We start from the raw sequence: 16,483 nt of genomic DNA, 5'->3' as shown, positions 1-16,483 counted from the left end.
AGGTTGAACATCTGGAAGAATTTCTTCCCAGAAGGATGCTTAGACATTGGAATGGACTGACCGGAGAGGTTAGTGGAGTCCCCACCCCTGGAGGTGTTTAAGGACGTGGCTCTCAGTGCCACGGTCTGGGTGACAAGGTGGGGATGGGTCCCAAGGTTGGACTGTGTGATCTCAGAGGTCCTTTCGGCCGGCGTGGTCCTGTGATTCCGTGCCGGGGGAGCCGCGGGCGCTGCCCGGGCCGGCGGGCGCGGGGCGGCGCGGGGGCGGCGCGGGGCGGAGGGCGCTGCGCAGCCGGTGCAGTGCGGCGGGCGGGCCCCGGCGGCTCCGCGGCCATTCCACACGGCGGCACCGGCCTCGCACGGCGGCACCGCGGGAGCCGCCGCAGCCCCGCCATGGCCAAGGAGGGAGCGCAGCGAGCCGAGGAGACGGAGCACATGATCGACAAGGAGGGCGGCAGGGAGGCGGCCGAGGGCGGCGCGGGCGGCAGCCTGCGCGCCGGGGACGCCAAGGAGATGCGAGCCGTGGTGCTGTCCGCCTTCGGGGGGCTCAACAAGCTCCGCGTGTCCAAGAAAGCCATGCCGGAGCCGCAGGAGGGCGAGCTGAAGATCCGCGTCAAAGCCTGGTCCAGTATCGCCCCTCGCCCTCTCCTTTCCCCCGCGGCCGGGCGGGGTGCGGGGTCCCGCGGGTCCCCGTGCCCCGCTGCCGGCCATCCCCGGCCATCCCCGCGCTCGGAGCGCTCCCTGCGAGCCCCGCAGCCCCCGGCTCTGGCGCCGACTTCCCTCACCTGTGGCTTCCCCGCGGGGGAGCCCCGCTCCCGGCAGCAGCCGCCGGGACCCCGTGGTCGGTGCTGAGCTCCGGGCTCCCCGGTCCAGGGCGGGCAGCGGGGTTTGTGTGCGCACGGCAGCGGATGCGGAGGGACGAAAATTGTCAGTGGTATTCCACGCTGCCAGCTAGGAGTAAAGTGAGGGGGAGAAGGCCTGGCTAAGTGTGTTCAGGCTTTGGGTTTCTGTGAGAGATGTGGATGCCAGATTGTGCGTGTTGCTCAGCACCTGTCTCTTTCCCTTCTGACATTGGCTGCTGTTTTTCTTCTGGGAGTCACTCACTTAAGTCAGCATCCTTTTTCCTCGGAGCTGCTGTGCCAGCGTGTCCAGAGCTCAGAATAACTTCTCAGTGTTAGTCCCTGTGTCCAGGTAACAAGTGGCTACAGTCTGGAAGCATCCTGCAATGAGCTTTCCTAAATGTTTTTTTGGTGGTTTTTTTTCTTCTTCTTTTTTTTTTTTTCCTTTCTTTTTTATTCCCAGGCAATCCAAGCAGACTGTTCTTCCTAGATTGCTGGTTCTTAGTGCACATGTTCCTTTATGAAAATAGGACTAATTTTTTTTTTTGAGTAACAGAAGCCACATTAGGATCTTACTCCACAACCTGATGTTTACCAAGGACTGAGTTAATTTTGCCTAGGCGAGGATTTATCTTCTGTTGTCCTTTTCTGCTATGTGAAAACATTGTGCTTCTGGGAGATTAATTCCAAGGTGAAGGCCAAGTTGTTTACTTTAGAAGTAACTTGTGTCTAAAATGTTCCTGTTATCAGGTAGTAAGCTTATTTTGAATCATGTATCAGTGGATCTGCTTCAAGTTTGGAATATTGTGGCAGGTTAATGTTGCTGAGTGTCTTGACCTGTTCAGATGCTGTTCTTTCCATCCTGTTCTAAATGGGGCTCATAAAATTTGTGGCCCATGTGAGTATTCCCCCTACTAAAGTGTTGCCTATGAAAAATGGTAATACCCATTAATCTGCATGAGTACTAGTAAATAATAGGCTGGGATTTATTGCATTCATATTTGGTATTGGGGTTTTTATCTCTCTACCAGTCACAGTGGGAAATGCAAGAAATTCTGTGCTAAGTGAATAGAACTAATGGTAGCATCGTAGCTGTTGGGCAGCTCATTTTGCTATCAAGCAGGGGTGTATTTTCATTTGAGAACAGTCTGTCTTGTTTCCTGAGTGGTTTTTTTTCCCCCCAGCCATTGGGTTAACAAAAGTTAGCATGCAAAACTAAAAATGCTATTAGCACATGGGCATATTCCTCCAAGTGTGTCAGGGATTGACAGCATTTTCCAGTACCTGTATGAACTCCACTTTCATGAAACCACTGGCTGGGTCTGGATAGCAAGCTCCCTGTGCAAGAACACTTGGCTGCAAAATAGAATTGTGCAGCCACAGCTGCTGCTGCTCTCCAGGGCTGCAGTGTCAGTAGAGCTGTGTGAGTTACATGCACGCTGTTTGACATCAGCAGAGCTGCTCAGCTGCTCCACAGGTAACTGCCAGGTTGCACAACGCCCCGTGTGTTTTGGGAGCTTCCCTTTGTGCCAGAGGAGCCTGCAGGCCGGAGAGCATCTGCTTGTCATTCCTGACTGGAAACGGCCATAGGGCTGAAATGTCACCAGGGCACCAAAATGTGCTTCCAGGCAAGGCAAAATCAATTTGCTGATCCTCTTGACCCAAGCCTGTAAATGCAGAGGATTGATTGGGATGATGATGGATTTGGGAGACAGGGGGTTGGCTTTGCCTAGGGCAGTGTGCACGTGTTGATGCAGGCACTGCTGAACACACCCAAGATGGGTTGCTCCAGCCATCAGTACAATGATGTAAGAATCACCATTCTTACAAATCACATTTTCTGTTGAATCAGTTTTGTAGCTGACCACCACTAGAGATGATTATTACTAGTATTATTTGACTCTACAGATTGATGGAGAAACAGAAGCTTTAATTTATGAAGGATCTGCACGTGCTTGATAAATAGTATACACCAGCAGAAGAGCAAGTTCTGTGTGGTCTCTGAATTCCCTGTGGATGAAACCAATTGAATCATATGTCTAGACCCATTAAGTTGTATGTATACACTTCATAGCATGGTAGTAGAAATGGAGGAGATGAAAGATGAGTTGCTATTAGCACTCAGCCAGGTGAATAATTCTTTTTAAGTTCTGGAATATCAGTGATCCAATGGAAAGTGTGTCAGCTGAGATGAGTCATGTGTTAGGCTCATTCAGTGACTAAGAAATGCAACAGCCATCCATGTCCAAGCTGAGTCACAGCTTCTGCATATTTCCTGAAATAATTTTTGATTGTTAATGATGAAGCAGTTGAAAGTCCTGTATTTGTTTGTATTGCAATTTGCAGGCAGCAGAATGTTGGGATACAGACTGTTTAAAAGATGAGACAAGTAGCTGGAATGAAGGGAAACCATATTTCAGATAGGTTATGTGAATAAGCAATGGTGTCCTATAATTGCCTCCTTCTATTGTTCTTTTTTCTCTTATAATTATTTCTTCCTTGTGCTGCTGTACGTGTGCGTCATGAGGAATGCGGCAGAAGTGACCCTTCTGACTCTGTGGCTGTGAGATAACACCACTTTAAAAAAACTGAAGCAGATAAAAGAAATCTTAAATGTAACAGAGTAACAGACAGAGAATTGGTGTTGCTCCTAAAGGCAGTCTTGTTCATATGGTGTTGGTATCTGTATAAAAAGCATGAGACCTAATAATTTTAAATCTTTAATTTATATAGTGATATGGTTGTTTTCGTTGTTTTTTTTTGTTTTTGTTTTTCTTTTACTTTGGAGACTGGGCAGTTTTCTTGCTAGGGTTAAGAGGAAGGATTTTAAGAGTGCAAAACTCAGGAGTCCTCTTGTTTGCTCTGTGGCATTTCATTAATTTCAGTAATTAATTTCAGTGGAGTTTTACAGTGAAATAAGAAAGACAGATCCAAAGCAGCACCTCTTCAAACCCAAGTGTCATGGAGTGGTTTGCATGACTTGGGATTTTTCAGTGGACGGTATTGGGCATCCTCAAGTGTGTGGGATGGAACAAGGAGAAACAAGTTGACTGTTGCTTTCCACACTTAAGAAAAGGGAAATAAAAGTGCGGCAGAACTAAATGTCAAGTATAGAGAATAATATTCAAGGCCTTCAAAAGGACCTGGTGTTAAGGTAGAGCATTGCAGACTCAGATTCAGATTCAAGGATAATTCTATATTTTATATACTCTGCCTCCAGTAATGCACAGTTATTCCAATCTGTGCAGGTCACAGAGACATCCGTGCTCTGTCACAGGGAGGTTCTTGTAGAACCCCTATGTCAATGCATTGATCTTGGTAATTCAGATCCTTCCCTTTCTTCATTTGCATCCAGCTCTTGATTTAGGATTAAGAACATGCTGTGTACTGTTTGTCACTGGGTTGCTTTGCATTTTCACTTATCCCTCAACATATGCCCTCACTTAAAGTTCAGGAGTCACTTTCTCTGGCTGCACACCAGAACAGGTGTGCATGGTTTGCACTGATTCAAGAAATAAATTGTGTTTAATCTCTAAACCCACCACTCTTCATAATACATATTTTCTTGCGATGTTCTGTGCAGCCAAACTTTTCTTGAGTCTGCTGTTGGTTGAATCCCAATGACAGAGCTGAATGTCTTGGGTGTAGTTACAAAATTTGCCATCCGTCTTTAAGCCCTCCTGGTCGCTCTAGGGAAAAAAAAAAAAAAAAAAAGGCTGAGTTGACCAATGCAACATAATCATGCTTTCAGATCTACTGGTCTTCAAATTTCTAAGGTAAAATAAAACTTCTGTTGTTCCTTGAAAGTGGAGAAGAATAGGAATAAATTCAAGTATCAAGGATGCCACAACTTGTAAGAATATAGGAGATGAAAGTGGATAAAAAGAAACTCTCTATAAAGTGACTAGAAATTATTAGAAAACCTGATCAACCCTCCATGTTTCAACTAGTAATTAAAATTATAAGAACATTAAAATTGTAAGACTTAATTATTGTTTACCTTGTGTAGTGTTTTTCATTCCCTTATCACACCTGTTCTAGTGTGAGGTCTTATAAGTTCATTGTAATAGAGATGAACTCTCAGCATAATTTTGCTGCCCATTATCCCCCTTTGGGGAAAAAAAAACTGATGAAAAAGAAATGGAACCAAGATAGAACTGAACTGCCAGTATCACATCATTAGATGCAGAACTGAATGTGTGCCTTTTCAGAAACAGTCTGATGACTTTCTTCATGAGAAGGAATCTATCTGTGATCATTGTCATTAGTAAAGAGCAATGGCCTTTGCATATCCCCCTGTCTCCTTCTTGCCTACTTGTTATGACACCACGGGGTGTGTTCATGCCCAGATTCCCACATCACAGTCCTGCCTCCAGCTGCCTTTTCTTGCAGGGATGCAGAGAAAATTAGCTTTTTGGAAAATGCTTGCAGTGTGGAAAGATGCATTTAAAAGACCATTGCTGAAGTCAATGTATACAGACAGTGGTTGCCACCATCTGTAGGGTTTCTGGGTTTATGGTTTGTTGTTTGTTTTGGTGTTTTTGTCTGTTTGTTTGTTTGTTCCTCTTTCCCAAACAATGGCTGCTTTGCAGGCATTTTGCTGTTTGGAATTTCTCTTTCATTATTAACATTACAGTGGCGATGTAGGAGGTGGTCTTACCCACTGGATGAGAGGTGACCTTTCCAAAATAATTTCACATTTTCCAACTTAGGTGTGTGAAAACCCCTCCTAACCTCCTGTATGTTTGATATTATAAGCTTTGTGTATGAGCATGGTGTAAGTTGTGGATTCAGGTTGCTCTTAAACCCTCCACCACAATTATGAATGCTTACATTTGGTGAGATTTCCTTCCCCCTCCCCAGTGACCTACATCCCATAAATGCCATGCTGTCATCATGCTAAGGCTGGGTGTCTAGTCTGTCTGTTAATTTGTTGGGTCTGTTCAATCTGTCTGTGTCTTGGTTAGTATCTAAGGCTGCATCTAATAGATCGTTGTGCCCATCAGCAGTGTGACATATCCAGGCAATTGCTGGATACTCACATGTGTGAGTAGGACTGGCTGTGTGCTTGGCTAACCATAAAAACACAACTGTGTTTTGGAACAATGGATTAATGCTGAAGTGTATTTCAGCTAGTTAGAAGTTTTAAAGTTTTAACTCTGGCATTAAGGCCAGTAATCAATATATGCACATAGTAGATATGTAGTGCTTGTTTTTTGTTTTTTTTCTTTTTTTTTTTTTTTTTTTTTTTGTGGCCACCTAGAAAACCACAACATTTTCTTTAATAAAATTGGATAGCATACAACAGACAATGCAAAAGTGCTTTAGGATTTTTGCAAAGCTGAGACTGTGGTGAAAGACCTGCATTTTTTTCTGAGCAGCACACCTGAGGACGTTAAAGATCTAATAACTTTTGAAAAAATGTACAAACATCATCCAGGAAGGATCAGTTTTAAAACAAAAGGCTATCTAGTACTTAGTAAGTTCATGCCAGAGTCTGGACTCCTGCCTGAAACAAACACAAGATTCATTCCTGGGGTCGCACCAGAGGTTAGGACAGTTAAATCCTGTAGCTCCTAGTCCAAAATAACTATAATGTGTGAAGCTTGGGGTTTTCTACTTAAATTAACCTGGCTTTACTTGCCAGCTAGTTATGCATTCATAGAAATTAGGGTGTTTCACTGTATAGGAATCTGAAATGCCCTGTGTGACTGCTGGGCAGTCAGCTTGGGGCTGCTGGCAGCTGTGGTGTCCTGGCATGTGCACCCTCTGCCCAAGGCTCAGCATCCCAGGAGTGGGAATGTCTGCTGGGTCCCTCTTACCCTGCAAAGCCCAGCTTCTTAATGCTGCCCTGGAGTTTTCTGGCTGTCCCATCACATGGGACGCAGCTCTCCTCCTCTACTTTGATCTGTGGTAATAGTCTTGATTTTATATTTTTCCTGTGTTTTACAGTGGTTTGAACTTTATTGATTTGATGGTGCGACAGGGGAATATTGACAACCCTCCTAAGACACCGCTTGTTCCTGGGTTTGAATGTTCTGGAATTGTAGAAGCTCTTGGAGACAGCGTGAAAGGATTTGAGGTAATATTTTTTACTTTCAAAGTGAGAGTTATAAGTCTCATATAAGTAATCACCAGTTCCTAATCCCTTCTGCTCTGCCTGTGATAGCAGTTTTCACCACCCTGTTGAGATTTAAAAGGTTAATTTTTCCTTGCAGCTTTCCAAGCGTGAGAATGACCTCTTGAATTACTTTCTGAATCCACCCCTGTCATCTCTTTCAAATCCTTCCTGAAAAGCCACTTGTGCCATGTGCACATCCTGATGGCTAAATAGGAGCTGGAAAGCTTGAGTGATGTCCTTTAAGAAAAATGAAATAAATTAAGTTAACTTGTTAAGTTTCTTTTCTTGGCCATGTTTCCTGTCATCACTGCTCTTTTCCTCAAAGCCCAGGTGCTGCTGATTCTGGTTCCAGGTTTTGATCTCAAGTTAACAGAACCCTGTTTACAGTAAACATTGCTTCTTAAAACTCTGTGCATTAATGAGGTGCAGATTAAATTAGGATCTTGATTCTGGATATAGGACTTAGTCTGATTGCTCAGGAAAAGCATCTATTTCACCTGACAGGTTGTAATAAATGACAATACTTGATGTATATAATAAAGCTTTCATGAGTGGTTATGAAGTCTTTGGTATTTCTTTGTGCATATAAGCAGCCTTTTGTCCTGCCTCCTATTCCATTGATATTAAACATCTATATTCACTGCAAACTTGCATTTTATTGCCTAAGTAGGTTGAAAATTTTGGAAATAAATCCTGAGTTAATACATGTCAACCCTATCTTAGTTATTTGCAGAGTCAGTCATGTCAAAAGGTAATAAAATTTTCTGAATTCTTATTATATCTGGATCTTAAGAAGACATACATATTTTTATCTAAAGACAAATTTTTTCTCGAACAGCTACAATTTGTCAGCAGAATGAAGATAAAAGCCAGTTTAGTTTCAACTAGGGTTTCAGTGATGAGATCTTCTTAGGGGATTTCTCAGTTCCCTTCCTGCCCCACCTCTGCCCTGAAACAAGTTGTAATCTTTCAATGTATTTTGTTACAAACAATAACTGCATGATACTTTTGCTGTTTGGAAACCTTTTCTGCTTCAGTAGTTCTGCTCTAGCATCTGTACTTCATAGCTGTGCTCCATATTGAAGAATATTCTCTGAAAGGGGTCTAGAAAGCCTCTGCTCCAGATCAGCACTCTTATTTTTAAATTTCTTGCTATTTTTAAAGGGCATCATGAGGCTATGGCATACGGTTCTTGTTTGAATAACACTGCACCCGACTGAATATACTGTGAGTGACATCTTTGTCCTGACTTCAGAGCATGCTTATGCACTGGTGTACTCCCTGTAATTGAAACAAGACATATTATTTTATTTTTTGCATATAACCTTCATAGCCATGGTTGCGTTTGACTGATCTAGAAAAGAGTCCACACTCAGAGTGACAGCTGTGCATGGATATGTATCCATCAGCAGGAGAACATGCCATGAGGATGATGGAAGAATGTCCTGTTGGTTTCTTTATGGAGCTCTTGCACAGAGCAAGGACACGTCAGATTCTTGGTGTCTCCTTGACATATGCTGTTACCTCTGTCTACAGTAACAGCAAAGACTACACCCTGTATTTTCTGACCTTTCCCTGGGTAGATCTCTTCCAGTTCAAGCCCTTTTAAAATAGGTGTAATGCCTATTCCTTCTCCCTTTAAAAGAAAAAGCTGCTTTCTGATGATGACAGCTGTATCAGGCCTGATCTCTCTCCAGTTTTGTGGATGATTCTCAGGAAGTGAGGTCTAATCTGGCTAGGGTCTGAACAGTGTCTGTGGTAAAATGTGGAATTCAATGTTACCAAGAAATCCCTTGGGAATCACCAAGAGGGAATTCTCTGTATTCCTTTTGGTAATCAGTTATGATTTATGGCAAAGATATAGGGCATATTAACATCTGCACTAATTAATCCTAGCAGATTTTCTATTTTAGATGCTTCTCTAAGAGCAAAAGGGAACCACAGAGTGATCACCAGTGAGGCATTGTTAATTGGAATGTTTTTCAAAAGGAGGAGGCATTTCAGGGAAATTGGAATGACAGCTCTGTTTCAGCATTCTCGTTCTAAAAAGAGACAAACCCTTCAGAACTGTCAGCAGCACCTTAGCTCTGAGCAAACCTGTAGTACCCCAAAGCAAAAGTGATGGCTCAGGAGACCAAAATGTGTTTGTGCTCTAAACATTTGCCTGAAGGCAAAAGTGTTGTGCTTTACTCCATACCTGTAGTTTCTAAAGCATTAGAGGGCATTGGTAGAATGTAAGAGAGCATCAGGCAGATGAGCAAAGTTATTTTAGAGAGAGAGCTGTTGTTAGTTTTAGTTAAAATACAAAGGCATGGAGTTTGATGCTATTCCCGTCTTATTCTGTGGCTCCATTGCAGAGCTCCTTTCATGGTTAAGGATGTTGTTTTGGCTGGTGTATTCTAGAAAGGCCAAGGGTCTAAGGCAAGGCAAACGATGCCATGGGGTTGCTGGTGGTGAAAATTTCTTGAGAGTTTGTAAGAGTTATGCCTGTGAAGATTTTAATGCATGCTGGCCAAACATTTGGTCAGTGTGGGTGTCCCTTGTAGACCCAGCAGCCCAATTTCTGCTTTAAGGTGAGTGTTGTTTTCCAAGTCTCTTGTGCCTTATTGTTACTCTTGTCCATCTGAGAAGAGTCAGTATCTCTGATTTAAAAACCTGGAGCTGCAATGAAGGCCATATACAAACTGATGAACTTGATGCACCTGGACCTCTGAAAGGTTCCTAGGAGCAGCCAACTGTATCTAATATTTACAGGAAGCCTTTTTTTTCTCCATAGTGAATTACTCTTTCACTACCATGTATTTTCAGAAGCTGAGCAGAGAAATGTTGCATTGAAAGATAATAGTTCATTGCTCCTTTAAATCCTGTAAAATTCACTTTGTAGATTTAGTAGTGCTTTAAAATCCAAAGGTATATTTTTTATGTTTAAAGTGGCTTATTTGAAGTTGCAGAACCAAATTCTGCTCTGACACATGGAAATTACAATCATGGCTATATCTTGGTAGAATCAGTTAATAAGATGATAAAAATAGAGAGTAGGTACAGATGGTCTTATCTTCTGAATGAGAGCTTTTGCAACCCTTTCATGTCCTCCATCTACCAGAGCACAAGGCCTTTCCTTCTCAATCCACAGAGAGGAAAATTAGCTCTAAATTAGTGTGAAGATTGAGAAAACAAAGTGAACATTATCCCACTTATAATTTTCTTTACTCCATGCTTCTCATCAATATAATTATAAACTTCTTGCCTCATTTTTTTCTCGTTAAGCAAAATTTGTTGTTCTCTCACACGTTGCTCTCTACAGTCTCAGTTGCAGTCAGATCCTCAACATTGATTTCTTCCTTGTTTGTAGATTGGAGACAGAGTCATGGCTTTTGTAAATTATAATGCCTGGGCTGAAGTTGTGTGTACCCCAGTAGAATTTGTCTACAAGATCCCAGATGACATGAGTTTTTCTGAAGCTGCTGCATTTCCCATGAACTTTGTAGCTGCCTACATGATGCTCTTTGAGGTTGCTAACCTGAGAGAAGGCATGTCTGTGCTGGTTCACTCAGCAGGAGGTGGGGTGGTAAGTTGGAACTTTTCTTCCTTTCCTGTCACTGAGTAACTGAAAGTCTGATGCATCTGGATTCCTGAAATGAGCCAGAACCTTCAGATTGATGTGATATTCCTATGTGTGAGGGATTGCACGAGGAAGAACTCCATGTGTTTTCCCATCAGATGTGAATGTGAATGTTGATGTGAATGGTGAAATAAAAATGTTATGGCTCTAAACTCTGTGAAAAAATCTCATGAAAAGAACCTCTAATTGATTGTCAGCAGATTAAGGATCAAGTGTTGTCCCAGATACTGCTTTCCTGAACTTACACATATTGCACTTCTATGTTAAAGATGGGTGTTGTGAAAGGAATAAATAAACTCCCTGCAAAACGTGTTTGTAGGTAACCACAGTCCTCTTTCTAGTAAATGTCCCTCTTGGAATACTCCTGCACATATAGCATGTGAATGTGTGTGATGCTTTCACTGTGAAAAATTTTCTTTTCCCTTTTGTTGTAAAGGGATTGAAAGCAGTGAAAAATTCTTATGTGAACCCTAAGGGAAAGGTACAAATTCGAAATTGTAGCCAGTGGTGGGTGCTGCATGTTGTAGTTTGGATCATTCCTGAGGAGGCATTGTGTGGCATGGGCAAAGGATGAATTTGTGGGAATACCAGGCCACACAGTGAAATAAAGAGTCAGCATTTTGTGTTACCAGTTCCTTGAAGCATCTTTTAGGAAAATCTCTATCTTATGGAGTGTATTAAATTTTTGTGCAAAAATATTACAATATTGTATTGACTGTGGAGTTTGTTTACATTTGAAATTATGCAGTCCTTTTTCACAAGATAGATTTTATGAGCTGAGACCATTAAGAGACAGCAGCCTTTGCAACTGGAGAACCTTTTCTGTGTTCTTGTTATGCCTTATTTATGCTAAACTAATGCTCTGTTTTCTACTGAGGTCTGGTGGGCAGCCCCAAACATGCTGTCCTTAATTCTGTGCCCTTAGCCTTTCTTTCAGGTTCTCATATAAATGAAGGCTGTAATCAAAGGAATAAATTCATGAGTTCCCTGTACAAGGTATTTTTAGCTAGCCATAATCCCACTGGCAGTGAAGGGTCGGTCCTATTGGAATACTCGTGTAAATGAATGGAATTTATAATCGTATTATGCTCTGGCACAGTACAGCCCAGAGTGTTATGGCTGACTATTGTTCTGTAGTGTTAAATCTCTTTGTGTGGAATTCAGGGCTATTAAAGCAACATGAGGCCACACATCCAGGGGAATATTCTACAGGAATCAAAGTCTCAGCTGTAGCTCTAAGGCCATTTGGCCACCTGGCCCTGTACAGACCCTGTGTAGGCTGAGTATACAGAATTAGCCCCAAAGCAATCCCTGCATGTACCTGTGTTTCTAGAGAAGTTGAACTCCCCCTCCTTTTTTGGATTTCTGTGTTCCTTTCTCTTTCTGACCTCCCTCTCCTCTGTTATATCCTCCTTCTTTTCCTAAAGGGCTGGTAATGCTCTGTTAATGTCAGTTCTTGCATATCTTCTGCTCTAGTGCCCAACCTCTGTGCTGGGCTGTTCCTGGAAAGATCTGCTGGCTTCCTTTCTCATCCCAGCTGTTCAGTGGGCAGCTTCTGGCTGGTCCTCTACTGTGAGTGCTCAAAACCTCCTCTGAAAGAAGCTAAAGGAAGGATGGATCCTGCTTGGCTGTCAGGAGAACAAGGAGAAATCAGATCCATCCCTTGCTAAGTAGTTAAATAATCCAGAGTTTCCAAAAGAAACACCAGACAAGCAGGAAGAGCAGCCAGGCTGGCCAGTAAGGGAGGGAGGGCTGTGTAGGATCTGGGGGGGACTGTAAGTAAGAGAGAGACAGGGCATCCTGCAAGCCAGGATACTGATCACTGTCACAGGAGAGAGGGCCTCACACCTTCTTGTAAGGGAAGAGCATGGAGAGCAAGAATTGGAAATGTTCCCATTGCTTGATAGGTTTTCCAGGTAAAATACTGCTCTGAAGATGCATGGATTTTTTTTCTTTCTGCTAAGCAGACAAAGATTTCAGAGGGGTCTGTGTTACTTTAAAGATATGTTTGTCAGTCCTCTGAAAAATCTGACAGTTTCAATTTAACACATCATTCTCACGAAGATCTTTGTAAATGAACAGAAAACTCGCACTGAAGCTGCTCCAGAAAGTTATTTTTGTGCTGTTGCTTTAATAGATAGAATGCCCTTCCCCACTTTCAGCAAGTGGAAAATCTGTCCAGTTTGTTTCTAAATGTCAGAGAAATTCCTGAACACTTTAATGAGACAATAGGCTCCCCATGGGACTAGAAGTTTCTAATTGTTCATTTCTCATTATGCAAGATCATTATTTTAGTTGCTTCAGGCAGTTTATGAAAAAGAACTTGTTGCTTTAGGAATGTTTGTGAGGTTCTTTGTTCTGGCTACTCAGTCCTCTTTAGGAAGATCCTGCAGCTTTTCACTAAATGGAGTCAGGAAAAATTCTCTAGGACCTTTACTCTTGTGTATTATCTCAGTTTATTTATGTGGCTCTCTTTAGTTGATAGATATTTTTGGTAGTGAGGTAACTATAGCAATTGTCTTCTCATCTGTGCCTGGAGTGTGATTAGGAGGGAACAGTATCCTTTAATGTCTGACAGGATGCTTTAGATAAGTCAGTTTATTTATTCCAGAAGTTCCAGGGGACATCAGAAGATTAGGGAGACAAAAAGGAAACATACCAAGGTAACTTGTCTTGCAAAAGGTTTCAGACACCTGTCTCTGTGTTACAGACTTGAATCATGCTCCACGTACCAAATGTGTGCCTTCCCTGCAGCCTCTCCCTGGTGAGCTCAGGGCATCGTGGCACCTTCTCTGGTCATGGAAGGAGATGTGGCCACTTGCAGGGAAGCACCTGGTGTCCCTGAACCAGGGGACAAGAGGACACCCACAAACTCTGCTTCCAACCCTTGGTATATTGTACCCTACCCCCAGAGGAGGAGGAGCTGTGCAATGCTTACAAGGGGGATTGAAAGGAGAGATGATATTTGGTTTTCATAGGGCCAGCTTGTTGATTTTGGTTGTTTGGAAAGGAGGCTGCTTTGGCTTTCCTGTCTCTTTTTCCTCCTTGGGACAGGGCAGTTAAGAGAGAGCAACTCTCAGCTCTCACCCTGGGCAGTGAAGGAGGCTGAACACATTTCAGGAGCCTTTCCAGAAAGCACAGAACAAGCTCACAGTTGCATTCCATGATTCTCTCAGGCTTTGACAAGAGATTAATACTTTACAAATCCTGCTGCTGACTAAGATCTAACAAAATTGCCATTTTCTCCCCTTTCAGGCCTCTGCTCAGCAGGACACTTAGAACTTCTGATTAAACTGTTAAATTGAGTAGCAGGACAGTTCAATAATTAACAAAAAATAGAATTATCTAATACAAATAGAGTTTAGATGCTTAAAGCTAGATAAATGTTGAAGTGTCCTTCTGAACTGATTGCTAAATCAGGGAGAAAGCCAGCCAACACTAAACATCATAAATAGACATTAATGCTCAAAATAATGACTTTGCAAGAACATATGACTTACTATAGGACATATATTGGTCTATCTTAACTGTAAAACAATGTGATTAATGTTTGAAATTACTATAAAACAGTGGAAGAGTAGCTCCCTTCACAAATACACTCCCATGTCTTTTTAAGGTGAAGCAAAGTGACAACTGAAGAAAATACCCCAAGAAAACTGAGCAGTAGTGTGCACCCTGCTGGGACTGGTCTGCTCTAAGAGGCAATTAGTTCTTTAAAACAAATACTCTCTAAGTCAGTGCATTCAGTGCAAGTCACAGCACAGGCTTGTATGAGATTATAAAGTTTTGCTTAAAATTATTAATGTAAGCTGTTGAATTAGTATAAATACAGAACTGTTGTAGTAAAAACCAAATGAAAAAACATGCTTTTCTCCTTGAGCTTCAACAAGTCCAGTTCCTATTTCTGTGATATCTACCTGGAAAATTAATTCCTCCAGGACTTTATGTTTGTGAGAGAGAACCATTATGCCAATTTGCTTATTTGTTTGTTCTTCATGTACTTCTTATTCTGAATATTTAGAGCACAAAGCTTTGGTTATTTACTGAGGTATTGTAAACACCAGTCTCATCACTTAATGCCTCAAACTCAAGGCAGAATTATAAGCCAGTTCTTTAGCATTTTGATCTTGCAGATGCTAAAATAAGCCACTTTCCATGCAGGAGCATTGATTGCTTCTCCTGAAGCTGTTGTCTGACCTTTCCTTTCAGGCTCAGCAGCAAAGGAAGTGCAAGCAAGAGTAAGTTACAGATACAGTTCTCATGTTTGAATTTGAAGGGTAAATCTGACTTGGCAACAGATTTAGGCCATCCTGGCAGGATTTGTTACTACTTGGCAGGAACCCTCTTTTTCATTGTGTCTCCCCTGCATACATTGCAAATATTTGAGGATGTGTTCCCAGCTGAATCACTGAAGTGGTGATATTTTATCTGACAAAGGGCTGGCTTTTCTTAGTGAATCTAGTCACCTGCTAACACAGACACAGCATATAGGAACCCTTTCAAGAGGATGATCTAATTTCTTCTGAAAAAATATCTAAGTGTTTATCCCTTTAGATTCTCTCCACTCTGTCATACTCAGTGACAAAACTTTCCAGACTTTATTCATGGCCAGTAAATGTATCTTTGTTCTTCTACAGTTAACATATCTTTTATTTTATGGTGTTATCCATTAATCGAGCTCCTCTTTCCTCTTGGGGAACATCTTTTAGATCTTTCTGGTAGGATACATATGTTTACAGGCACAATAAACTCAGCATGAAATCTCTCCTTGGCCTGTATTTTTAAGGCTGAAGGCAGGTTTGTTTGCTCATACCCAATTTTTCTAAGGTTAGATGTCTGGCAGGCATCCTCCAGGCAGATCCTGCTCCAGGCAGATATGGATGTGTTTCCTGGGCTCTGAGCTGGCTGGGAGCACAGCAGCAGTAAGATGGTGGGAAAGCCAGATCCTGTTAAAATAGGTCTCACAGCATTCCTCATCCTTTTAAATATTGTATGGGTAGGCTGCTCTGTCTGCACTTAGCAGGGAGGAGCACATTAAAGAGCACTCCTGTGTTTGAGTCAGACCTCCTTGGATGTGAGTAATTAGAATTGACTCTTCTCTTGTGCTGGTCCTGGCCAGCACACTGTGCCAGGGCATTAATCCAGCCCACTCTGCTGGCACCTTCACTTGGTACCAGGGCTGCATTTGCTATTTTCATATTAGCAGTTCATAGCTCTTCTGCATTTGATGAAGTGCTTTCCTCTTATTTCATCTGCAGCAGCCAAGGAAGGGGATAAACCAGCTCACACACTGTGATACAAGTCTAGGCTGCTGTTGAAGCCTGGCAGGGCAGTGGAGGCTGAGCTGCTGGTAAATGTTTCTGAAGCAATGGATGTGCTCCCTCAGCAGCACCAGAGAGTCCTGGTGCCATGGCCGAGCCCATTTCCAGACACTGCCTCAGAGCATAATCTGTTCATCAAATACAAAAGCCCAGCGAGCCATGCACAGAAAGCAATTTCCCTGATCAAAGCAAGCTGCAGCCTTTGAAAGCTTTTCTCTCTGCCTCTCACAGCCCTGCACTCCCCGGAGGACATGTCCTGTCCCCAGGTCACAGGCAGTGCTCAGCTCTCCCCTGGCTGTTCTGCCTTTCCAGGTGGAGTTTGTTTCCCCTGGATGAGTTTTGCTCCATTGTTGCAGCTCCACTGAGCTGCAGAGGATTTGTGCCAGATGGAGATTCAGCCCTGAGTTTCTGATGCAGCTCAGCTGCACAATTTTGCAGAGAGCTAAGAAAAACACACCCTGCTAATTGTTGCAGAAAATGTTTTGAAGGTGAGAGAAATCATTTCCTCAGGGTCACTTTTCCCCTCCCTCCCCTCCAAAACTCATTGGTGGTGCACTGAGTGTAGCAGATGCTGCCTTATG

General features: G+C 42.7%; 1 protein-coding gene across 1 annotated transcript in view; it reads left to right on the top strand.

The window, feature by feature from the left end:
* Positions 1-392: 392 nt before the first annotated feature.
* The window catches only part of VAT1L (vesicle amine transport 1 like), a 52,334-nt gene continuing 36,243 nt past the window's right edge, over positions 393-16,483 (top strand). The window contains exons 1-3 of the mRNA XM_062500014.1: positions 393-622; positions 6,791-6,920; positions 10,312-10,527. Coding sequence (XP_062355998.1) covers positions 393-622; positions 6,791-6,920; positions 10,312-10,527 — 576 coding nt within the window. The remainder of the gene's footprint in view (positions 623-6,790; positions 6,921-10,311; positions 10,528-16,483) is intronic.

The sequence above is a fragment of the Cinclus cinclus genome, chromosome 11 (assembly GCF_963662255.1).
Source record: "Cinclus cinclus chromosome 11, bCinCin1.1, whole genome shotgun sequence".
NCBI classification, from domain to species: Eukaryota; Metazoa; Chordata; class Aves; order Passeriformes; family Cinclidae; genus Cinclus; species Cinclus cinclus.
Note: the sequence above shows the minus strand (reverse complement) of the source record. Positions and strands in the feature narration are given on the sequence as shown.